Source organism: Falco cherrug (genome assembly GCF_023634085.1).
Source record: "Falco cherrug isolate bFalChe1 chromosome W unlocalized genomic scaffold, bFalChe1.pri SUPER_W_unloc_1, whole genome shotgun sequence".
In the NCBI taxonomy this organism is placed as follows: Eukaryota; Metazoa; Chordata; class Aves; order Falconiformes; family Falconidae; genus Falco; species Falco cherrug.
In genome coordinates, this window is record NW_026599288.1 from 6,005,785 (window position 1) to 6,031,557 (window position 25,773).

General features: G+C 39.8%; 1 protein-coding gene across 16 annotated transcripts in view; it reads left to right on the forward strand.

The window, feature by feature from the left end:
- Positions 1-22,822, forward strand: part of LOC129734877 (spindlin-Z) — a 101,123-nt gene extending 78,301 nt beyond the window's left edge. For all 16 annotated transcript variants that reach the window (XM_055700237.1, XM_055700238.1, XM_055700234.1 and 13 more), the window contains 4 exons: positions 2,801-2,849; positions 15,819-16,072; positions 17,067-17,300; positions 19,099-22,822. In XM_055700237.1, coding sequence (XP_055556212.1) covers positions 2,801-2,849; positions 15,819-16,072; positions 17,067-17,300; positions 19,099-19,298 — 737 coding nt within the window. In that variant the 3' untranslated portion in view covers positions 19,299-22,822. The remainder of the gene's footprint in view (positions 1-2,800; positions 2,850-15,818; positions 16,073-17,066; positions 17,301-19,098) is intronic.
- The last annotated feature ends 2,951 nt before the right edge of the window (positions 22,823-25,773 follow it).

The window sequence follows — 25,773 nt, forward strand, 5'->3', positions numbered from 1 at the left end:
CTAGTTTTCTTTTCTCCCTTCCCTTTGGATTTCATTCCTATCCTTTGTTCCCTCCTTTTCGTTATAACTGTTATTATTATTAATATTATTGTTGCTGTTTTGTTTTTATTTTATTTCAATTATTAAATTGTTCTTACCTCAGCCCTCAAGTTTTACATTCCAATTCTCCCCACCCCTCTAAGGTGAGGGTAGAGTGAGCAAACAGCTGCGTGGTACTTAATTACTGGACAGGGTAAACCATGACAACTATATTCACATTATTCATCTAAATGCCATAACTTTGTGTATTACTGAGCAGTTCTCAGCGTATTTAGTTGGTTTTTGTTTGGAGCTAGGTACATGGACAAGCGAGTTCTTGAAATCAGTCAGGAACTGTCAAGCTCTTTTTCACTTAACAATAAAAAAGGGTAGTCTCAAACTCTTAGTTCAGTGTTGTTGTAAATATTTGTTAGTTTGCTATGTGCCATTTCATGCATGAAGATGGTGTATGGATAGCCGAACAATTTTGGACATAATTTAATTTGAGAGAAAAACCATCTGACTATAGAGCTTAAGTCCTATCAAAAATAAGAGGTGCCGAAGATGAGCAGTTACTGAACAGGGCAAACACTTATTCTGAGTAGCATGCATAGCTTCTCCTTTGTGGTTTTTGCAGCTTCTGTAAATAGATCTTCCTTCAGTATACCTGTAGAGTTCCTTTTGTTTTGGAAGGTTAAATGTGTTGCGCTGTATAAGATTCAGAGTCTCTGAGCAGAGGACAGAAAACAAGTTTGTGCTGAACCACCCTGCTGAATATGTGGGTGTTATTTCTATAGCATTTTAACTTCCTGAGCTGATTTAGTTAAATCTTGCCTTGTGTCATCAGCCAGTAATGGAAAATGTGAAATCTGTGTGTTCTAGTTCTTTTACTTTGTGAGAACATGTTTCTTTTTTTAAGAAGTATGTTTTTAAACTTTTTTCCTCATATAACTAGGGTGGCTTATGATATGATGAGAATGCTTGTTTAGTGGTTGCAGTCAAGTCCCAAAATCTTTTGGGTTTCTATTCAGACTTTTTGTGATACCTTTTTGTCGCGGCGGAGGGAAGACACAGTCACTCAATATGAGCGATCAGCAGACTTCGTTTATTGAACCTTACAGTCACCTTTTATGCCTTGTTATAATTAGCTCATACATATTACAAAAGTTAAGCTCATTATTGGTTAGTTGCCTAAATACCAAGCCCGCCCCTAGTTTCTCTTCTGTAGTTATCTGTTCCCACCTGCAACATTCTTTTCCCACCAAAATCTTCCTGTTACTGTGTAACAAGGACAGCCAAAGACAGTGTATTTTGCTTTACTTCAGATAAGCTGAGAGCGATGTGCATTTTTGTCCAGCCAGCTGGACTATGTCTATGTGACCCTTTTCAGCTAGCCAGTTATCCACACCTTTTATTTTATTTTCTAGCTGATAGTTCTTATAAACATGTTCAAAAGGAAGTTCTATTTACTTGTTCTTTTAATAGTCAAAAATTGCAAATAGGATCTTTACTGTAGCTATTTGCATGGAGATCCTCATTTCTGAAAACTTAAAATTCCAGCTGTTGTTAAAACTGGAGTTGCATCTTTCCATGGATTCAGTACAAGCTTGAGTGTTGGAAACAAGATGTATGTAGTCTTATTTTAATTCTGCCATTTCTGTCACTTGATATATGTCCTCTTTATTTCTCCATCTGAAAATCCAAAGATTAAAATACTTATGAAAATTTTTAAGGTTAATTGCATTTTCAGTGCATAACTCTTGTGACATTACTGCTATTATGAAAATTAATTTTCAAAATACATATGCCAAAGCTATGCTTGGAACATGCACATAATGTTAAAGAATTTGTTTGGATCTGTAGAGAAACCTCAAGTATTTCTCTGTAGGTGTGAATTTAAACATCTATAGATTAAATTCTGAATGTGTTTCTACAGATACATGAGGGGGTTTTTTATTGATAACATGCATGTGTCCATCATCTCTGAATGGGTTCTTTCAGATATTCTATATGTAGAGGGATTAATGTTTAATATCAACTTTAGGGGTTTTAAGTTATTTGACATTACGTGGGACTTTGATTTAGCAGAATGATACAGCAATTTACTTAAATCACAGTACAGATTACATTTGGCAGAGTATAGCAGTTGCAATATACAGTTGAATCATGATACAAATGTGATTCTCATTACTGGTCTCCATCACGATGCTGGGCATCCCCAGTCATTGGGAATGAATATGTGGGTTGAATCCAGCTCAAGCCTGTTGTTCTCTTCAAAGTTCTTTTGGTTGTACAGTTTTTATACTGTATATGCTATACTAAGTCTTTATGCTCTGTTTTGGCTCTACACTTACTTTTTATACTGTTCGGCTGAACCGTGTATACACCTACCTGTTCTGGCCTTGCTAACTCAGGAAGATATGTATTTGCTGCTTATTATTATTATTATTAACTCAAGGGCAGTTACACAGCCATTTGAGTCCCTCAACTTTTGTAGCCATTTATCTAGAAGAAAGACTACCTCCCATCTCCTTTGTGTTAAGTTCAGCTTTTTGTAACAGTTGTCATCAGTCACTCCCTACTTCTTCACTTAGCTTCATGAGTACATAGTCTTTGCCTGTCTCCTCAGAGCCTCCTTCCATTGTACGAGCTCATTGATCAATCACAACATGAAGTGTTTACATTTTTTTACTTGAAAAAGAGAACTTTTCTGTAAGACACCTTTTTGACATTGTGTATAAACACACCTTATTGTTCAATAATTCCATCATTTATATTGCAGGTCATGCAGGAGTCTCTGCGAGCATGATGAAGAAAAGAACTTCCCACAAGTAAGTTGCTAATATCTTTCCTAAAGTATAATTCTCAGTAATTGGAAGTACCTTTCTAGAAATATATCTGTGTTGTTCCAGTCATTTTGCTCTTGAAAATCATGTGGAGTAGTATTCAGACAGTGTATGTATGTAGAGTCAGACTTTAATTCTTTTGGGAGGACAGTGGAAAAGAATGCACCATTAGTAGAGTTCTAAACATCATTTTGAATGTTACTCTGAGAGAAATTATCCTGTCAATACAATTCTGTTATTTATAATTCAAAGACAAGAGGTTACAAGCCAGAAATTGGGCACATGTACTCTAGGATTCATTACAGCTTTAGTTTTTCAAAAGGATTTTTCACCTTTTTTAAAAAAATAAAGAATATACTGAAATACTTCTATAAGGTGGCTGCTATTTGTGGGAAAGATACTTGTTTGTCCTATACATTCATGGCATATCTGGCTGCTTCTCTGGTGGGTGAACTCTAAAATAAGCTGGGGAAAGGTGAAATTTATTAAAATGTTGCTAGTTATATTTTGAGTATGAAGTCCTATAGTGGTGATATACAACATGCATCAATCCAAAGCAATTTGTCTGGCAGAAATGTCTTCTGTAATTATCATTTGAATTAGTATTAACTGTTTCCCAGACACAACAGCTGATGTAAAGCTACTATAATTCCTTCCACCAACTCTTCACTATTCAGTCTTGTCTATCTCCTTACAAGGCAAAGATAAACATTTATTTGTCTGGAGCCAGGTAGAGTTAAAATTTAATTTCTCTTGTTCTTTTTCAACCGCTCAGAGAAAGGAGTGTATGATGGGAAGACTATCAGAGGTGGGTTGCCTTTTGTACTTGAGGGTGGCTAGATTTGTCTTTATTGTTGTGTTGATATACACTTATTTAAATACCTAAATAGGTTGTATTTTTTTTAGTATAAAGGCTTTTATGGGGCATTTTAAGTCATGATCCTAAGTCACATGATTTTGAGGAATCTAACTTAAGCGTCCAACTGAGTTTTATGTTAATTTAGCCTAGTTTAATTGTTTAAGAATTGTTTGGTAAAGGTTTTATTTTATACCAAACCAAGATGACTTTGTGTGCTGCTTACTGACTTCTGTGAGAATGACAGAGACTAGTATAGAGTTGTTTTTATTTGATATTCATTGCTTACATTTTTTAAATGAACAGTAAGTAGTGCTGTAGACATGTTTATAGTAAACAAGCGGGTTATGGATCACTATTTTAAAATGTATGCTGATACTACTATGAGCTGTTACGGCAGACCATGAATTAGTAATGCATACTTTGTCATTGATTTAGTTATGATGACTTTTACATTCCTCATTTAAAGAGGAACAAGTCTACTGGCACTTGAAGGCCATAGGTGAGATTCTAAACTAGGTTTAGAAGTTCATGGGGGAGGGAAGAGCCAACAGGATGGAACAGGGCATGGTCCAGTAACTGAGGAAGTGATAAAATGAGCTGTGTGAATTAGTCTTCTGAATTCTTCTTAACTAAAATGATAGTTAACCATTGACTCTTTTGGAAGGAGGTCCCATGGTTATAGGTCAGCTGCAAAAGGGCACTTCTTCTGAGTGCTCTGTCAGTGTCAACGGGTAGTGACAATCTCTGAATATGAAGCTGACCTTATTTGTGTCAGATCAGTCAGTAGTCTTGGCTGTCATCTTTTCCACCCTTGGTGCATAAGGAAAGAGTACACAAAACAGTGTCAGTATAAAGTCTTCCTTATGCTCTCCAGGTTTCTCATAGTTGGCAGTTCAAGGACTTTGAGGTAGAGGTTGTATCTGCAGTTTAAATACCACTGTACTTATCCCTTGTGAATTTGTGATCACAAACTAACTTCTTGTGGCGGGTTATACTTTGCTATGGGCCAAATTCCCACCCATCCACTTATTCACCCTCCTCAGTGGGGGAAAATAGGATGAGAAAACTCATAGGCACAGTCAAGATAAAGACAGGGAGATTGTTGACCAGTTACTGTCACAGGCAAAACAGGCTTGACTTAGGGAAAATTAATTTATTGTGAACTAAAATAGATTCAGGTGGTAAGACACAGGAAGACAAACATTAAAACACCTTTCCTCCCCACTTTCCCATGCTCAACTTCACTCCTTCACTCCAGACTCCTCTACCACCTACTATCCCCAGGGTGGTACAGGGGAAATCAGGGAAGGAAGTTTACAGTCTGTACATAATGGTTGCTCTCTGCCACTCCTTCCCTCTTGTACTTTCCCCCTGCTCTAGTGTGGGTTCTCTACATGCCACAGTTCCTGTCAGGAAAATCTGCTCTAGCATGGGCTCTTCTGGGGGAGACAGTCCCGTCAGGAAAACTCTGCTCTGGCATAGGTTCTCCATGGGTTCTCCAATGGGCCACAGTTCCTTCAGGAAATATCTAACTGCTCCAGCATGGGTCCTACACAGGCTGCAGTGTGTATATCTGATCTAGCACCATCGAATACCTCCTTTTTTGAACTTGGTGTTCCCTCTGCTATTTCTCACACTATTTTTCCCCCTCCTCCTCTGCCTGTCCAGTGGTTTTTTGCACTTTCTTAAATATGTTTTCACAAAGGTGCCACTAACTTCGCTGATTGGCTCAACTTTGGCCTGTAGTGGGGCCATTGCCGAGCAAGCTGGAACCAGCTGTGCCTGGCACAAGGCAGCCACTGACTTCTTCTCATAGAGGCCACCCCTGCAGGTGTCATCTTGAGTGTGTGTATGTGTGTTCACTACCAAAACCTTGCCATGTGTACCCAATATACTTGTAATCTTAAGAAAATTAATTTCACAACTGAATGAGGGCTTTTGAAGGATTATAGGAAGTACTTTAAAACTTCTGTCTTTAGTAATGTGCCTCATACTCTGAATACTGAGGAAAAATAGTTTATAACAGTTCTCTGATCATACAATTCCCTGTTAGTGACAGTCTGTATTAAGATCAAAATTCTAATTTGGACCCTACTTTTAATAACTTTTCTACATGACACCGTGAAATATAGAAATTGTACTGACCATTGCTACTCTGCTTCGTTTCTACTGTTTTCTAAATTTCTTTGGACTTTCCATGATCTGGTTCTGCTAATAAGACTTTTTAATGTAACAAGATTTTACTTATCAGCTTAATGCCTTCAAAATATTCAGTTGCTGATGTGAGCACCTAGAGTGCTCTAGTGTGGTGCACAGGGGAATTTCCTGAACCAGGGAAACCTCAGGGGGAGCAGAGACTCACCAGGAGCTCATGCAACAGCGGCTGACAAGACCTGAACAGGGCCAGGAGCAATGGCGGCCAAGCCCCCCCTACACCTATAAAAGAAGCCCCTATGGAGCACTAGCAACCAGGAGCACTGCAAACAGGGCGGGCAAACAGGGCATGGTGTGTCAGCAAGGGTATGGCATGGTAGTTTAAAAGGAATGGCATGCAGGAAAGGCACTGTAACTGTGCCAACCTGGCCAGGGAGCAATGGTATACACCCAGCAGAAGGCTATGTCCTCTGTAATTCTGCACCTGCCATGACTGACGCAGCTTCCCAGACAAAGCTCTGATGGGAACACACTGCTACCCAGGTGTCAGGCTACTGTGTGTGCCCTACTCTTATATCAGTATTGGATGGCAGTAGTGAGCACACCTGTGGGAGGTGCACCCAGGTAGAGGAACTCCTCCACTTAGTGGCAGAGCTCTGGGAGGAGGCGAGTAGGTTGAGGAGTATCAAGGAGTCTGAGAGAGAGGCAGACTACTGGAACTGCACCCTACCTTCCCTGGGACAGGTCCATCACACATAAAGGACACATGATACAGAGGATTCCCTATCCTCTCTCCACCTGGCAGAATGTGGTGGCTTAAGGGATAGGGGGCAATGGTGACAAGTTCCTTCCCAGGTGCCCTTGCATAACATGTATGAGGCTCTGCAAGTGGACCTGAACAATGATGAGGACGATGGTTTGTCTAGGTTGGTGTCACCAAGGTTAAGTCGGCCTGTGTACTGTGTCAAAACCACTTCCATTAAGAAAAAAGAACAAGTTATTGTCATAGGAGACTCTTCTGCAGGGAACAGAAGGCCCAATATGTTGACTAGACCTACTTCTTAGGGAAGTCTGCTGCCTCCCTGGGGCCCAGGTTAAAGATGTGATGAAGCTTGCTACCATGGTACGGCCCTTGGGATTATTATCCATTATTGATTTTTCAGGTAGGCAGCAATGAAGTTGCAATAAGAAGTCCAAGGCCAATCAAAAGATACTTCAGGGCCTTGGGATGACTGGTTAAAGGATCAGGAGCACAAGTAGTGTTCTCCTCTATCCTTCCAGTTGCAGGGAATGATGAGGGAGGAAACAGGCAGACCCATCTAATCAATAGCTGTCTCCAAGACTAGTGTCACCGGCAACATTTTGGGGGTTTTTGATCATGGGTCGGTTGATATGACACCAGGCCTGCTGGTGACAGATGGAGTACACCTGTCTCAAAGGGGGAAAAGGATCTTTGCACAAGAATTAGCAGAGCTCACTGAAAGAGCTTTAAACTAGATTTGAAGGAGGAAGGGGATAAAAAACCAGGCTCACTAGAGATAAGCCTGGGGGCAGCACGCCAGTGTTTGAGGGACAGTGCACTAGCGAGGTACTTCGGTCTGCTCCACAATGTGCCGAGTACACTGGAGTACACTTGAAATGTCTCTGTATTAATGTGCACAGCAGCCTAGCCATCTCAGTGGAGGTAAGGGATGGAGATCCACATGGCAGCAAAGATGCAAGGGTTGTTGATGTGTTAGCAACCATGGAAACACCTGAGAACAGTCACAAACTAATTAGAGCTTCTCCCCCCAAAAAGGTGGCCTAACTGAAGTGCATCTACACCAATGCACACAGCATGGGCAGCAGACAGGAGGAGTTGGAAGCCATTGTGCAGCTGGAAAACTGATATAGTTGCAATCATGGAAACATGGTGGAATGACTGGCACAACTGGAGTGCTGCAATGGATGGCTAAAAAGTCTTCAGAAGGGATAGGCAAGCAAGGAGAAGTGATGGAGTAGGCCTGTATGTTAAGGAGTGTTTGACTGTCTAGAGCTTGACAATGGTGATGAAAAGGTCGAGCGTTTATGGGTAAGAATCAGGGGAAAGGCCAACAAGGCAGATATCATGGTGGGAGTCTGTTATAGACCACCCAACCAGGATGAAGAGATGGATGAAATATTCTATAAGCAGCTGGGAGAAGTCTCACAATTGCTAGCCCTTGTTCTCATGAGGGACATCAACTTACCAGATGACTGCTGGAAATACAGTGCAGTGGAAACAGTCTAGGATGTTCCTGGAGTCTGTGGTTGGTGAGTGAACCAACTAGGGAAGGCAACCTGCTGGACCTGTTGTTTGCAAACAGAGAAGGACTTGTGGGTGATGTGATGGTTGGAGGCTGTCTTGAGCACAGTGATCATTAAATGATAGTTTTCAATTCTTGGAGAAGTAAGGAGGAGGGTCAGCAGAACTACTACTGTGGACTTCCAGAGGGCAGACTTTGGCCTGTTTAGGGGCGTGGTTGACAGAGTCCCTTGGGAGGCAGTCCTGAAGGGCAAAAGAGTCCAGGCAGGCTGGATCTTCTTCAAGAAGGTAGTCTTAAAAGTGCAGGAGCTGGATGTCCCCATGTGCCGAAAGATGAGCCGGCGGGGAAGAAGGCCGGCCTGGCTGAACAGAGAGCTTTGGCTGGAACTCAGGGGAAAAAAGAGAGTTTATGATCTTTGGAAGAAGGGGCAGGCAACTCTGGTGGACTACAAGGATGTCATGAGGTTATGCAGGGAAAAAATTAGTAGGGCCGAAGCCCACCTCGAACTTAATCTGTCTATTGCCATAAAAGACAATAAAAAACATTTCTATAAATACATTAGCCACAGAAGGAGGGCTAAGATCAATCTCCATCCTTTACTGGATGCAGGGGGAAACATAGTGACAGTCTGAGTTACTTAATGCCTTCTTTGCCACAGCCTTTAATAATAAGACCAGTTGTTCTTGGGGTACCCAGCCCGCTGAACTGGAAGACAAGGACGGGGAGCAGAAAGCAGCCCCCATAATCCAAGGGGAAATGGTTAGTGACCTACTACACCACTTAGACACACACAAGTCTATGGAGCTGGATAGGATCCACCCAAGGGTACTGAGGGAGCTGGCAGAAGTGCTCACCAAGCTTCTTTCAATCATTTATCAGCAGTCCTGGCTAACCAGGGAGGTCCCAGTTGACTGGAGGTTAGCAAATGTGATGCCCATCTACAAGAATGGTTGGAAGCAGGACCCGGGAAACTACAGGCCTGTTAGTCTGACCTCGGTGCTGGGGAAGGTTATGGAGCAGATCATCTTGATCATCTTGAGTGCCATCAAATGGCACGTACAGGACAACCAGGTGATCAGGCCCAGTCAGCATGGATTAATGAAAGGCAGGTCCTGCTTGACTAACCTGATCTCCTTCTATGACAAGGTGACCCACTTAGTGGATGAGAGAAAGGCTGTAGACGTTGTTTACCTGGACTTTAGTAAAGCCTTTGACACTGTTTCCCACAGCATTTTCCTGGAGAAACTGGCTGCTCATGGCTTGGATGGGTGTACTCTTTGCTGTGTAAAAAATTGGCTGGATGGCCAGGCCCAAAGACTTGTGATGAATGGAGTTAAATCCAGTTGGTGGCTGGTCACAAGTGGTGTTCCCCAGGGCTCAGTATTGGGGCCAGTTCTGTTTAATATCTTCATCAATGACTGAGATGAGGGTATCGAGTGCACCCTCAGTAAGGTTGCAGATGACACCAAGTTGGAGGGGGGGAGGTGTGGGACTGTTGATCTTCTTGAGGGTAGGAAGGCTCTGCAGAGGGATCTGGAACAGGCTGGACTGATGGGCCGAGACCAACTGTATGAGGTTCAAGAAGACTAAGTGCCAGGTCTTGCACTTGGGTCACAACAACTCCATGTAATGCTACAGGCTTGGGGAACAGTGACTGGAAAGCTGCCCAGCAGAAAAGGACTTGGAGGGGTTGGTCAACAGCCAGCTGAATATGAGCCAACAGTGTGCCCAGGTGGCCAAGAAGGCCAGTAGCATCCTGGCTTGTATCAGAAATAGTGTGGCCAGCAGGACAAGGGAAGTGATCATCTCCCTGTACTAATCACCGGTGAGGCTGCATCTCAAATACTGTGTTCAGTTTTGGGCCCCTCGCTACAAGAAAGACATTGAGGAATTGGAGCACATCCAAAGAAGAACAAAGCTGGTGAAGGGTCTAGAGAGCAAGTCTTATGAGGAGTGGCTGAGGGAACTGGGATTGTTTAGCCTGGAGAGGAGTTGGCTCAGGGGAGACCTTATCGCCCTCTACAACTACCTGAAAGGAGGTTGTAGCAAGGTGGGTGTTGGTCTCTTTTCCCAGTTAACAAGTGATAGGATGAGGGGAAATGGCCTCAAGTTACACCAGGGGAGGTTTAGATTGGATATTAGGAAATTTTTCTTCACTGAAAGGGTGGTCAAGCATTGGAACAGGCTGCCCAGGGAAGTGGCTGAGTCACCATCCCTGGAGGTTTTTAAAAGACCTGTAGCTGTGATGCTTAGGGACATGGTTTACTGGTGGTGGACTTGGCATTGTTAGGTTTACATTTGGACTTGTTGATCTTAAGGGTCTTTTCCAACTTAAATGATTCTTTAGTTGGAAGGATGGATGACCTGGGAGGAATAGAGACACATTGCTTGAGCATGCAGGAATGAAATTAGGAAAGCCAAAGCCCACCTGGAGTTGAATCTGGCAAGGGATGTCAAAGGCAGCAAGAAGGGCTTCTCTATGCAGACAGGCAACAAAATGAACACTAGGGAAAATGTGGGCCCTTTACTCAAAGAGATGGGGGGCAAGTTTACACAGGACATGGAAAAGGCTGAGGTACTAAATGCCTTTGTTGCCTCACTCTTTACTAGCAAGACCAGCCCTCAGTAATCCCAGGCCCCAGAGAGAAAGGAAAACATACCCTTGGTAGAAGAGACTTAGGTCAGGGAATACCTAAGCCAACTGGATATACATAAATCCATGGGCCCTGAAGGGATACACCTATGAGTGCTGAGGGAGCTGGCAGATGTTATGGCAAGGCCACTTTCAATAATCTTTGATCAATCATGGTGAATGGATGTGGTGGTTCATCACACCCTGTCCCCTGGGCCACTCTACGATCTCAGGAATCCCTGTTAGGCCTTGGCCTCTGTGTAATGAGTTGGACAGTTAAGCATCCCTTGACTGTATCAGCAACTTTTGCATGGCTGAGGTGGGGACCAGCACTAACCATACCGGAAACATTCCTTATCTGAATCATAACATCCCCTGACAGCCTTGGAGTATTCCTTATCTGAATCATAACCTGAGTGGTACAGTACCACTATCACTGGATGTAAGGGATGAAAATAAGTTGACCTTGTAGAGGAACAAGGCTGAATTGGCAGAGCTGTTAGTGTACAGATAAGCGGCCAAATTTGGCAGTGAAACCGCAAGAGTGTGAACAGCTCGTAATAAGTAACTGCTTTGCTACACATAGACAAATTCCCAGGTGCTTGCTGCATGTAGCCACATTCCAGGGCAGAACTTGGGTAGATAAGTGTGCCCAGGTGGCCAAGAAGGCCAATAGAAAGGACATGGTTTGGTGGTGGACTTGTCATTGTTGGGTTTACATTTGGACTTGACGATCTCAAAGGTCTTTTCCAAACTAAATGATTCTATGATATCTATGAAATTAGCAGATCTGAGATTCACTGCAACTGAATGACCATTTACAATGACAGCATAACTGATGCATCAAGAACTATTTTTAGGACTTTGTGTTTTCTGGTTTTCCCGGCTCTGTGTTTTATATATGTAGGGCAATTGAAATATTGAATGTCTAGGGCAGGAGTCCTCAAACTTTTTAAACAGGGTCCGGCGCACGGATGCAGTGGCAGGCAGTCACCTGCTGCTGCTTGGTTTCCCCCCCCAACCCCCGGCGGGGGGGTTCTGTAAATACCGGGGGCCGGATTGAGGACCCTGGGGGGCCGTATCCAGCCCGCGGGCCGTAGTTTGAGGACCCCTGGTCTAGGGCATTGAAATGTTATCCCAGTCTTCAAGAATAAATTTTTGTTTAATTTTAAAGATAATTCTAATTAAACAGAAGGGAAACATTTTGGGGTTTTTGATTATAGCATCTCAAAACATTATGTACATATGTGTTACTCTGCTTATTACAGAAACAGCATACTATTGATTTAAAAAGAGGTTTGAGAAAGTTACTATTATCTTATATGGATGTATACTGGTAGATATTATTATACACCCGTTTTTTATATTATCACACCCATTTTGAAAAAGGGTAATGAGGACCCTGAGAATTACCAGCCAGTCAGCCTCATCTCCATGCCTGTTAAGATCATGGAACAGATCCTCCTGGAAGACACATCAAAACATGTGAAAGGCAGAGAGGTGATTAGAGAAAGCCAGCATGGCTTCATCAAGGGCAAATCATGCCTGACTAGTCTAGTGGCCTTTACGATGGAGCGACTGCATCAGTGGACAAGGGAAGAGCAACTGATGTCATATACCTGGACTCCTGTAAGGCCTTTGATATGGTCCCCCACAACATTCTTACCTCTAAATTGGAGAGCGCTGGGCTTAACAGATGGACTGTTAGATAGATAAGGAATTGGCTAATGGCTGCATCCGAAGAGTTATAATCAACAGCTCAATGTCCAAGTGGAAACCAGTAGTGAGTGGTGTCCCTCAAGGGTCTGTACTGGGACCAATACTATTTAATATCTTCATCAATGACATAAACAGTGGGATTTAGTGCACCCTCAGCAAGTTTGACTGCACCACTCAGCTTGGTGCCATCTGCAATTCGCTTGAGGGAAGGGGTGCCATCCAGAGGGACCTTGACAGGCTGGAGAAGTGGGCACATGAGAACCCCATGAAGTTCAACAAGACCAAGTGCAAGGTCCTGCACCTGGGTCAGGGCAATCCCCAGTATCAATACAGACTGGGGGATGAAGGGATTGAGAGCAGCCCTGCTGAGAAGGACTTGGTGGTACTGGTGGATGAAAAATAGGACATGAGCTGGCAGTATGCACTTGCAGCCCAGAAAGCCAATTGTATCCCAGGCTGCATCAAAAGAAGTGTGGCCAGCAAGCAGGTTGAGGGAGGCGATTCTGCCCCCCTACTTGACTCTCGTGAGACCCCACCTGGAGTCCTGTGTCCAGCTCTGGGGTCCCCAGTACAAAAAAAGGACACGGACCTGTTGGAACAAGTCCAGAGGAGGGCCACAAAAAAAGCTCAGAGGGCTGGAACACCTCTCCTATGAGGAAAGGCTGAGAGAGTTGGGTTTGTCCAGCCTGGAGAAGAAAAGGCTCCAGGAAGACCTTATTGCAGCTTTTCAATATATAAAGGGGGCTTATAATAAAGGTGGAGAGAGACTTTTTAGTAGGGCCTGTAGTGGTAGGAAGAGGGGCAATATTTTTAAACTGAATGATGGTAGATTTAGATTGGACATAAGGAAGATGATGAGGTTGGTGAGACATTGTGACAGGTTGCCCAGAGAAGTTGTGGATGCCCCCTCCTTGGGAAGTGTTCAAGGTCAGCTTGGACGGGGCTTTGAGCAACCTGATCTAGCGAAAAATGTCCCTGCCTATGGCAGGGGGTTGGAACTAGATGATCTTTAAAGGCTAACCATTCTACAATTATTTGTAGTCAGTTAGAAACCCATGGGTTTTTTTCTCATTACATTTTCAAATGCACGCAAAAATAGTTCTTCTTTGGAGATTCATTTGTTTGAAAATCATATTTCTTGCTTTATGAACCACTGCAAATGAGAAAGAGCAGCACAGTAGCACAGACTTCAGACCAAGTAAAACTTGAACTGCGAGTATACCTAGCTGCTGCTTGATTTGTAACTGCATTTATAATGCTTTTTGCTCTCTCCGAGTCATTTTAAAAGGTAGTTACAGATTTGAACTTAATTATGTAGTCTTTTACCATCATATTTTTTAAAATTACTGAAGCTTTTCATTAAATTTTGCAAATTTAAATGTTATGAATATGCTTTATAGGCAGAAAGTAAAATTGACTGTGTGGTTAAACAAACATGAACAGTATTGTTTTACCTTTTTCAACTTTAACATTTTAGCTTCAGTAGCAGTTGGTTTTATTTTGTGAGGATTCCTTAAACTGGAATTAAGATTCATTAAAAGTAAATAAATTAATTGCATGCAAAACAAACTCATTTTCATTGTGCCCAAGAACCAGATCTCTCATCTCATTTCTTCAGTAATAAAATATTACTGAGACTATTATAATTTTATTAAAAAAGTAAGACTTGGGCAAGAACTAGTATTTGAACATGTATTCAAGTTTCTGTGGAAAAATAGAACCAACTTTGCAGAGGAGTTCCTCTTAACTGGAGGAGGTTAGCATTTCTATAATACTTCTAGCTTTGACAACACAGATTATGAATGCAGAGTGACCTCCTTAATGAGGTTAAATCATCATGAAAGTTACATTTGACAAAAGATTTTATGGAAGTCTGCTAAGATTTTAATGGAGAATGAAAGTCTGGAGGTGGGACAAGCTGCTGAAGGAGTTGTACATCTTGTTTTTAATAGAGTTATGATTACATCTTCAGCATTACTAATTTTATGTACTGGTTTTATTATTCTTTAAGACTAATTATGAGACTTTATTTATATGATTGTTCTTTGTGTCTTTTGGATCTCTGTTATACATGGGCTGCTCTGTGAGCTTTCATTGTTCCTGGAGACATTTCTCTTTGGTCACTGTCACTAATCTAAGTATGGATGTTGTTTTCTGCAACTGATTTTTCTTTTTTTAGATGTTGCTTTTAAGCATGCTAGCTATGTGTATATTTTATTGCCATTTAAATGAAGTGTACTATAACTGGTAACTAATCCAGAAATTAATTTTGGAATTAGCTAACATTTGTGAGAATTTTAATCAGGCAACCCTATAAATATAATTTTAGTAATGAATATGCATATTGTAACATGCTAAAATAAAGATAATATACATTTATCACCAATGTACTGTCATAATATTCATATCTTTCTTTATACGTTGTATTCACAACTGTCAATTGCTGGTTGTTTTTTTAACTGAGTGGAATAAAACTTGTGCAACACTGGTTTAGTAGGTTGAAACTGTCAATAGCTTACACTGTTTATCAGAGCAACTGATTTCACCAGAAAGAATCTTTCTGTGCAAGTTGGATTAAACTGAGGAAGGGTAAAAAGTATGTTTAATTTTTTCTCTGCTTTAAAGAGTGTCCCTTCTATTGCTGTGACCTTTGCATATCATTTTTCTTGTGTTGTACTAAAAAGGAATGTTAGAAGAATATTGTCGCTACAATGTGTCTAAAAACACTTGAAGTCAAAAATACCTGTAAGTGCAGAGGGAAGCGAAATTTCCTTCGGGTGACAACACAGGTTAGGGAATACAAATGCTTTGAAGAATTTTAGTCAACCACCACTAATGTTTCCACTGACTTCTTCCTCCTGGGGTAAGGGAATTATGTTTACTGTTCTGCAGAGAGCAACAAACTAGCAAAAGTATTATACTGTTAGGTAACATTGCTCTTTGAGACCTGATTTAGGATTTTAACAAGCAAGTTTTACTTTTGATGTTTAGTGTAGCAATGGCTAAAATAGTTCTTTTGAGTTAGGCAAACTAGTATTAGAAACTACTATTATGAAAGCAACCTTATACAAAATGTTGAAAGTGTTCCACTCCTTTTCAGTGTGGGTATTTTTTTCCTTTTCCAGTACAATATAATATGCTTTATACCCTAATTTGAATAAGGTGCACTAAGCCTTATGTGTTAGATTTTAATGTTTCTTTATTAATATGCAATAATATATTGCTTTTTCAAAGAATACAGCTCTTGTCCAGAGTAGAATTTTGAGTATGTACTTGTTTAATGTTATGTTTGTATCTGTGTACAGAAAGCATAGAAACAATGTTGGACCAAGCAAACCTATTTCTCAGCCACGAAGAAACATTGTAGGCTGCAGAATACAGCATGGCTGGAAAGAAGGGAGTGGACCTGTAACACAATGGAAGGGCACAGTTCTTGATCAAGTTCCTGTAAATCCCTCCCTCTATCTTATAAAGTATGATGGATTTGATTGCGTGTATGGACTAGAACTGCACAAAGACGAAAGAGTTTCAGCACTTGAAGTCCTTCCAGACAGAGTTGGTAAGAGGGTTTTTTCCTAAATGTACATATCTTGTCATAACATTTAAATTTTATTAAATTACTTTTCATCACATGGCAGATAATCTAAATGCTCTGTTTAATTTTTCTTGATTTCACAAAGATTTGATGATACCACAGAGCATAGTGCTGTCTTTTGTCTCTAAATGGTATGCAGTAAATTCTGTATTTTTTCTTGTTTAGAGTCTTATCCCTAACAAGCTTATGTACATGTAACATTGATATTTCTATTAAAATTTAAACTCTGAGCCAGCTGAGAAATATCTTGGCTATGTTGTCTTGTGTGTGTTTGACAGTAAGTATGTGTTTGGTTGTTGGGGTTTTTTTATGTGCTTTCTCTAGGTATTAATAGAAATGGAGGGGAAAAAAAAGCATTTTCTAAGTGAAATAATTTGACTAGTAATGAGGCTTTTATTGGTTTTCATAATTAGCACTGAATTGTTAAAACTGCAGGTTTTTCCAAACTGCAAAGTTCAAAGTTTACCTTAGTAATTACTTATTTCTGAATGGATTAAGTTCTTGTTTTTCCTGAATGCAAAGAGATCAGTAGCAATCTCTAGAATGGAGTTATGGGGTTAGGGGGAACCAAACCAAACACCTTCATTAACTTCATACAGCTGCTCTGTGATTTAACCTCTCTTTCTCCCCCGCCTCCCCCCCCCTTTAAAATACAGACTCTATTCCTTGCTATAGCCTATATTGGTCTCCCTTTACCTTGTATTATGATAGTTTGATTAATTAGGGGGTGGTATAGAATGATGGAAAATGTCAATAAGAGTGTTAACATGTTAAAATAATTCTTCAGGTTCTGCAGTTCTTTGGTCTTCAACTCTCTGGAATGGACAGTATTTGTTTTGTATGTGAATTGACTGACTATCAAACAAATTTATTCATGAATCTGGATAAAGATTATTTTTTACAAAGACTTATTTCTGTACTTTTAAATAGACATACTTATGAACTGCTACCATTTCAGCTTCATCTCGAATTAGTGATGCCCACTTGGCAGATACAATGATTGGCAAAGCTGTGGAACATATGTTTGAGACAGAGGATGGCTCAAAAGATGAATGGAGGGGGATGGTCTTGGCTCGAGCTCCTATTATGAACACATGGTTTTACATTACCTATGAGAAAGATCCTGTCTTGTACATGTACCAACTCTTAGATGACTATAAAGAAGGTGACCTTCGCATTATGCCTGATTCCAGTAAGTAGGCCAGTTACTTTTTTCTTCTGGAAAGTGGCATCTCTCTTTGTATTATTGTTTGGCTTATGGTTTATGTATGGAAAAGAGAGTTGACAAACAAGGATCTTTTTAACTATCAAAACTAACAAAGGTTACAGCACAACAGAAAATACATCTGTATTAACTTCTGAAACATTTTACTTGAATCAGTAGTGAAACATGCAATAAATACAGGAAAATCCTTTTCCATAATAATTCCTAAAAGTGTCACAAATCAAGAGCCATCTCAAGGAATTGTATTTCTGAAGTAATTCTTATAGGAATAATGTTTTGGGGCTAATTAAAATAGATTAATTTAGTTTCAGTAGGCATCTTCAGTTTGGAAAGCTTTTGAATAGTTTATTGGAGGAAAGAAGCACTAATCTTTTGAAAATCATCTTCTCTCATGTATAAACACATAAAGAGGAAAAAATTTTTAATAGGTTAGGATGGGTATTTTTTCTTCCTTACTTGAAGTGAAAATTGGGTTTTTTCTATAAATATAGGAGGATTTTCACAGAATCAGTATTTTTCAAGAGATTTGGATAGCTAGTGCAATAAAAGAAATAGTTTCTCAAGAATATTGTACTCTCGTTTCTCTCTTGCACCTAAAAAGCACTTCTCTGACAGAGAGGCAGTTTTGGCTTTAAAATAAATTATTAATTAGATAACTAGTATTTGGCTATGCAGCACACTATTTAAATATTATTTAAAATTCATTCATTGAGTTTCTGAAACTGTCTTCCTTCAGATCTAGCACTGATAACAAATAGTCTGATGGCTAAGTAAACAAGTGGCACTTATTTGCATAATCTCTGTAGTAATCCTATGGTTTTAGATTTTTTTTCCAGCCTAACAAAAAACAACATATCTGTGGCTTGAAGAGAGTGAGCCACAAATGTTAATGGAAAAAGTGACTTTCCTATTCCTAAAGAAAAAAATAAAGCAAGCTCTTTCAGAGTTGGCACCTCCATATACCTTGCAATTCCGTTTTAAATTTTGCTTTGCTTTCTTCCATCTTAGAAAAAGAAGATAAAAGGCTTATGCTTTCCATATATAAGAATTAAGGTTTTTATGTGCTCTTTTTTTTCCTGAGACTATTGTACTACTTACTTCTGTTTCTAAGACACTCTGAACTATGAGCTACCTTCCCTGAATCTAGATCTTTTACAGACAATGTGAATTGTGTTCTTAAGGATACTTCTGTGTAGATTTTGCTAGAAAAGCAAATAATATAGCTAGACGTCTCAACAGTATCCATTCTAGTGTGAAATCAAAATCCCCTTTTAACAGCATTATTGATTAAGGACATTATACTTAGCTTGGAAGATGTGGGTTTGTTGCAATGGCATGTTTGTATTGACATTTTGGATAAAGCATGTGGGGAGAGGGAGTTCTAACACACCTGCCTTTCTGTTAAAGAGACTCAGTGCCTTGTTCTGCTGGGGGCTTAAATTCAATTATCTACAAACATGTTCTGGAATTGGTGTGTAAACTTTCATGTCAAAAGATTTACTTTTCTAACCAATTGAAGTGCTATTTTTTACTTCATAAAATTGAAAATAGTATTACCTAAAAAAAGAAATAAATTCCTGAGACTGTACTTTGTAGAAGCATGGCAATAGTTAGGTGCTTGTCTGAACAACTCAACTTGTTTTAGACATACTCTGCATTTTAAACTTGTAATCATTTCTTAACTTTTAAAGAAGGCTCTGCAGTTTTGTATATTGGAAAAAATCCATAAATGTCTACCAAAGTACATTGTATTTTCATATTACAGATGATTCACCTCCTGCAGAACGGGAACCAGGTGAAGTTGTGGACAGCCTGGTAGGCAAACAAGTGGAATATGCCAAAGAAGATGGCTCAAAACGGACTGGCATGGTCATTCATCAAGTTGAAGCCAAACCATCTGTCTATTTCATCAAGTTTGATGATGATTTCCATATTTATGTCTACGATTTGGTGAAGACATCCTAGACATCATCATGAACTTCTGCCAAATTTGTGGAACTATTAAATGTAAAATTTGTAGACACAAAGACTTGACTGTTTTTCAGTTAAATGAAAGCTTACATGTCCCTGCGAACCCACAATCTCTGCCAGCAAAACTGTTTTGTTCTGAATAATACAAATTTATGTGAACATGACACATTTTGCATAAGAGAACTCCTTTTCTTGAAGGAAGTTGATATATTTGGGTTGGGAGGAAGTTAAAAACAAAGAACAGCTGCAAATTCAAGATGTGTGAAGTCAATTTAGTATTATAATCTAGATTTTTTCATAGATTTTAACTTTTTCTTCAACCTTGCACTCACCTGTTCAACTGCTACATGCAAGTGTAGTTTGCTATTTTCAATATGCCTTCTTTTGTAACATTAAATTTAATTTCTTGGCTACTGGCAGTCCTTGTTTTCTGGGCTGGGACAGAAGTGACTCTTCTGAGAACTTTTAAACAGTTTGTGCAGCAGTAAGGAATGCCTAACCCAAGTAACATCAATATACTGTGTTTCTACACTTTATTTCAAATTAAGCTTTTTAAGAACTTATATGGAAATACTTGTGCATTTTTACTAGTCACAGGGCAGTAGGATATCAAGTGTTTGATTTGCACCTTTAAGTGAAAAGGCTTTAAACTACAAAAATATATTTAATCTTTATAACCAGTTAACTAGAAAATGCAGGTTAAGGGCCTGTGTTTACAAGTTGTAGGAACCAGTAAAATACACACAACAAAGCTGCCTTTAATCCTAAATGTTGTACTCTGTTTTGTTATACACATTTCTTAGCAGAACCCAAGTGCTTGGTGCCACAAGTTTAACAGTATATATGCTACTTAAGAAGACTTTAGACTACACATTGGCAATGGTAGTCTCTCATTTAATATCAGAACCTAGCAACCTGGATGTTTGTGTGTGGACTTAGAAACCTAACAGTAGTTAATCTTTTACACGGTAAATACAATCTTATGGGAGTGGAGGGTCCTTTTACACTGAACACCTCCTTTAGAGAAGAAGCATTTGTTGCCTTCTGCTCAGTCTGCTGTATTCCTTTGTTTTGTTTTGGGTTTTGCTATTGGTTTTAATCATTTTTGTTCAAGAAGGCACCTTCTCAACATATTCTTTTTCTGGCTTTTCCATGTAAGGAGTGTCCAGACAAATCTACAGTTTAAACCTGTTGCCTTTTGTGGTATACTTGCTTTGAGGTATGCTGTTAACATGAATTTCATTCTATGAACACTAGAGTTCTGCATGCCAGTGGTGTACTATCTAATGGGAGCTATAGACAGTCTCAGTGGTTCAGTCATCTGCATTAGATTGTGGATGTAAATAGCAGCCCGCAACAGCAGAATCCTTTAACAGTTTTAATCTTGCAAAATAGTTGTAAATCAAGATTAGGGTATTTGTTACTTTTTAAGTGTAGCAACTTTTAAAAGTATCACAATTGTAACAAGGATCAGCACAGCAACAAAATTCAAAATTTTCATGTTAAAACAGAGCTCTACAATCTTCAAAGCACTGCTTCACAGAAATACAGTATGTGAAGAATGTGAATACAGTCAACACTATTGATGGAAAGAAGGAATACATAGATATCCAACCTTATGCTGTTAGTGGAAGGATGCAGGAGAGGTACTGTTAATAAGAGATCAGAGGTCTGACCTCTATTGTGGGTATTCTTGATATCAAAGACTCAGTGGTTTAAGTCCCTTTCTGTCCATTTTTTTGGCCTGACTTAATATTTTAGCCTTAAGGCTTGTGCCTCATTATGCTGTTAAATGGTAATACTGTATAAATATGGTATCTTAATTCTTTATCCCTTGCTACTATATTGCATTATATCCTGTATTTCATCATGGGCAACCAAAGGCAGGCTATTGTCTTTCAGTTCACAGCTTCTCAATCCAGTCTTTAAGCACTAAGTACCTGAGTCAGTAAATTTTCATTGTCTTTTGAATAAAGTGAGCAGATTTGCAACACAGTGCTTCCATCCTGCAGATCTGTTATGTGCTTTCTATTGACTCTTAAGAGTCCTGCATGTAAATCTCAAAGCTGAGCCTGGCTCCATGAGCCCAAGTTAATATTTGTGGCACAAGAATGAGTGTATTGATTACACACAAAATACATTAATAACTTAGTACAATGAATTTGGGGCTTTACATCTAAGGAATACAAGGTTTGTTTTAAAATATTTGAGGTTTAGGTCTACTGGAATGCTTTTAGCATTAGGCTTGCATTTGTGGGTTTTATGCAAGCCACTCTAATATACCACATATTTTGCTAATTAGAATATAATCTATACACTGTCAAATTTTATGATTGTTTTCAGATGTCCCCATTATCTATTGCATGGGTTTTTTCTTTTCATTTTTTTAAGGTTGGGGGGGAGTGCTTTAGGTTTTGTGGTTGGTTTTTCTTAATAGCCTAAACCACCTTTTTGAGACTTGAGACTAATTCCACTCCCTGCCATCTGCTTTGGGCTTTATTTTAGGCTCATGTTTCAGATCTGCATGCAGTGCTTGCATTACCCTAGTAACTGCATGTTGGTCCCTTGTTCTAGGGGTTCAACATTACTTTCCAAATTTATTATAGGTCTTGTGATGGCACAAGTCATGGATCTTTGTATAAAAGTTATTGGCCTCTCTCATTTAACTGCTGTAGTATTGTAATATATTGTGTGTGTGCATGATGTCAGGCTGCCATGTAAAACTTTTAAAAAGGAAAAAAACCACAAAAACTTAAATGCAGACCATCCTTTTTTGCATGCTTAGAAGGTTAGAACGTTTAATGTAACAAACTAAAGTCGCATGTTATAATGTTTATGTTTGGGTTTTGTTCTGTTTTTATTTTGTGTTCAGTTTTTTGTGAATTTGCTTATTGTGCTGTTTGAATGGTTGTTAGTAGGATTAAATGCACTGGTGAGGCGATCATAGTGCCAACGGAAGGTAATTTTCCAGTTGTACGTGTCATACAGCATTTGAAGGGACCATGTATTCTGTTTGATAATAAATAAAATCACAATCGATAAGTAAAACACTACATTTTTTTCTTTTGAGTGCCAAACCCTAAACTAAGTTGGACTACATAAAGACTGAAATACTTTGGGGAAAATCCTATTTATTGCAATAGGTATAAGCCTTCTTTAAATGAATTATTTAAAAATGGAGGCTTTATCTTCAAATAGAATAGATTACAGTTGATTCAGGGAAAAAGAATTATGGTAAAAGCAGTTTCTGGTTCCTTGGAAATGCTGTGCTTTTTGTATTTTACATCATTAGTGCAATTTGGATGGTTCTTTGTATGTGTATAGTTCAAAGGTCTTCGTGTTCACATTTTAAAATTAGGCAATGGCTTCATCTTTAGAGCTCAGTTTCATTATTTTTATTTTATTTCTCTGCATTTAGAAGTATGAATACTTTAAATCTGTTACTTAATTCTGTAAGTAATTTTTATAATTATGTAACTCTATCCTTAAAACATTTAAAATAAATCCTTTATGTGTAACTCATGACTGTAAATTTTATTCTCATGAGCAAAATGTAGTGATGTGTCTTTAGTTTATGAAGAAGCAGGTTTTTCAGTATTTTAATTAAAAAGGACTTAGCATTTTAAAGTTGAGCCATGTATGCTGGTATAATACTTTCCCCTATGGAATGAGTTTGCTTGCTAAGTCAAATCTTTTTTTTTTGTTAAGTAAGTATGAATGTCAATAAGATGGAATTTAACTGAGGTAAAGCATAATGCTTAAATTGTATTTCACCAAAAGCAGAAAAATTCCTCCTCGGGGGTTTATGCAAGTCTGTGAGGGAGCCTCTTATTTCCAGAACACACTGTAACTCACACTGTTAGCATTAGTTCAGCAGCAGGGAGCAGAAGTGTTTGTCAGTGTTTAGCTGATACATTTGTCTGCTTTGAATTAATGTGCTTAACTAAAACTTTAATTTTATTTTACTCACTAAATTAAAAAAAAAATTAAGATGATTAAGGGACTAGAGCATCTCTCCTATGAGGAGAAGCTATGTGTCACCTGGCTCTATGGGGACAGACAGGTTCTTTTGGGGATCCTTGGCAGAATGATGACGACACTAAGTTTTAGTTACAATTAAAGCTTTATTTTTTAGCAGAATTTTATGATCAGAGTAGCACAGGTTTTTTAATAAGCAGAATCAGTATAGCACAAATTTATAAGTAGTGTAGCGCAGAATTTTATAGCACAGCTTAGCTTATGGTTTCTAATCACCTGGACCCTTTGCAAATCAGGTAAAATCTTAGTACATGACTTGTCATATCAATATAGCAATCATAATCTAGGCTTAAAATACATAAAAGAATATGAGTCACTCAGTCCTCAGAAGAAGCAGATGACAGTGGAGGCATCCCTTACCACTGGGGCATCATGCGTTTTGCTGTCTAGCAGCAGTTGTAACTGCTTGATTTTATAGACAGTGCTCTGTGTGTTGCTACACTTCCCTGTTCTGTGTCAGGGTCATCACAACCTGGTTGTCCAGGTGCCTGGGACCTTCAAGGCTGGTAAGGAGGGAAGAAGTCTGTCTGGCACCCAGAAACCTGGAGGCCTATAGGGAAGGGGAGAAGAAGTCTGACTGGTGTGCAGGACCTTCAAGGCCTGATGAGGAGGGGAAAGGAGAGTGATACATGACCAGCTTGGTCACAGAGAATGGCTATTTGCCTTATAAAATGGCATTAGTTCTGCTAACCATATTACCATGGGTCAGGAGCAGGAGGTACTGGTCACACTGAGATTGCTGGGACTGTTTAGCCTGGAGAAGGCTTGGGGGGAGAGTCTCATCAATGTGTACAAATACCTGATGGGAGGGAATGAAGAAGAGGGAGCCAGGCTTTTCTCAATAGTGCCCAGTGACAGGTCAAGAGCCAATGAGCACAAAGTAAAAACACAGGAGTTTCCGTCTCAACATCAAGAAAGCCTTTTTTTACTGTAAGGGTGACTGAGCACTAGAACAGGTTGCCCAGAGAGGTTGTGGAGTCTCCTCCTTGAAGATATCCAAAAGCTGCCTAGACATGGTCTTGGGCAACCAACCTCAGGTGACCTGCTTGGGGAGGTGGTGGGGTGAGGGTGGGGGTGGGGTATGGACTATATGACTTCCAAATGGTTCCTTCCAAATGGAACCATTCTGTGATTTCTAGGATTGGCAGCCTGGGAGCCAGACATAGTATAATCTCCATCCCTTATTCCATGCCATTTGCATCATGCCCAGGTTCTACACTATCCAATACATCTTCATTAACTACCACACTCTTTCCCATCCTTTGACTTATACACAGATATTATTCCCTTAGTCTATGGGCCATCCCTGTAAAACATCCATAAAATGTCTATTGAGTTCATTTAGTCCATCTGTTATGGTGATCGCTCAGGACAGGAGAGGCATCATGTTGTGCTGAGTTATTACTGGGTGCCAATGCCAAAGCCAGCTCAGGTTAAATCACTGCTGCACTTGTCCGGCTTTTTGCAAGGCTAATCCTCTGTTGGTTCAGGTGATTCCTGCTGTAGTACTTCCTAGAATACAGAACTAAAATCACAGGTTATTTTCCCCCCAATGTTAAATCTCCTTGAGATACACATGGGATTTCCCCATCCTCCTGCATTACACACCAAGTAGACCCAGGTCCTTGAGTGAAAGCAATCCCACGAATGGGTTTGACCTTTCCCAAGGAAGGAATAACCCAGACTGTCTTTACCAGACAGTTCTTTATGTGTTCTATGGGGCCTTATCTCCTTCTACAGCACGTAGGGGTTCTGTTTGGGCAGGGCTGGTTGGGTTAGAAGATCCTCTAGTATGAACCAGCCAAGTGGCAGCCAGGTGGCTTCTGCTAAATTTGCATCTCGGTGCTTGAATGTCCCAGCATACATCTCTCAATATGATTTTTAGCAGTCCAATACATTTTTCAATCTTCCTGGAGGCTGGTAAATGATAGGGAACGTGGTACACTCAGTCAATTCCATGCTCCTTGGCTTATGTGTCTATGAGATGGGTTATGGAAATTAGTCCCATTGTCTGACTCAGTACTTTCTGGGGTGCTGTGCTACCACCAAAATTGCTTTTCAAGGCCCAGGATAGTGTTTTGGGTGGTGATATGGTTCCAGGTTATGTTTCCAACCATTCAGTGGTCACCTTCACCATGGTAAGCACATGGCACTTGCCTTGGCAGATTCACAGCAGTGTGATATAAAGGATCTGCTGGTCCTCCCCATATGTATATTGCAGCCACCATCTGCCATGCCCGAGAGGCTTTACCCGCTTGGCTTGATTATGGCATGTTTCACATTAATGAATAACCTGTGTGATGGTGTGGATGGTCAAGTCCACCCCTCAATTATGAGCCCATCTGTATGTTGCATCTTTCCCTAGATGTCCCGATGTTTCTTGGGCCCATCAGGCTATGAATAGCTCACCCTTACATTCCCAGTCCAGGTC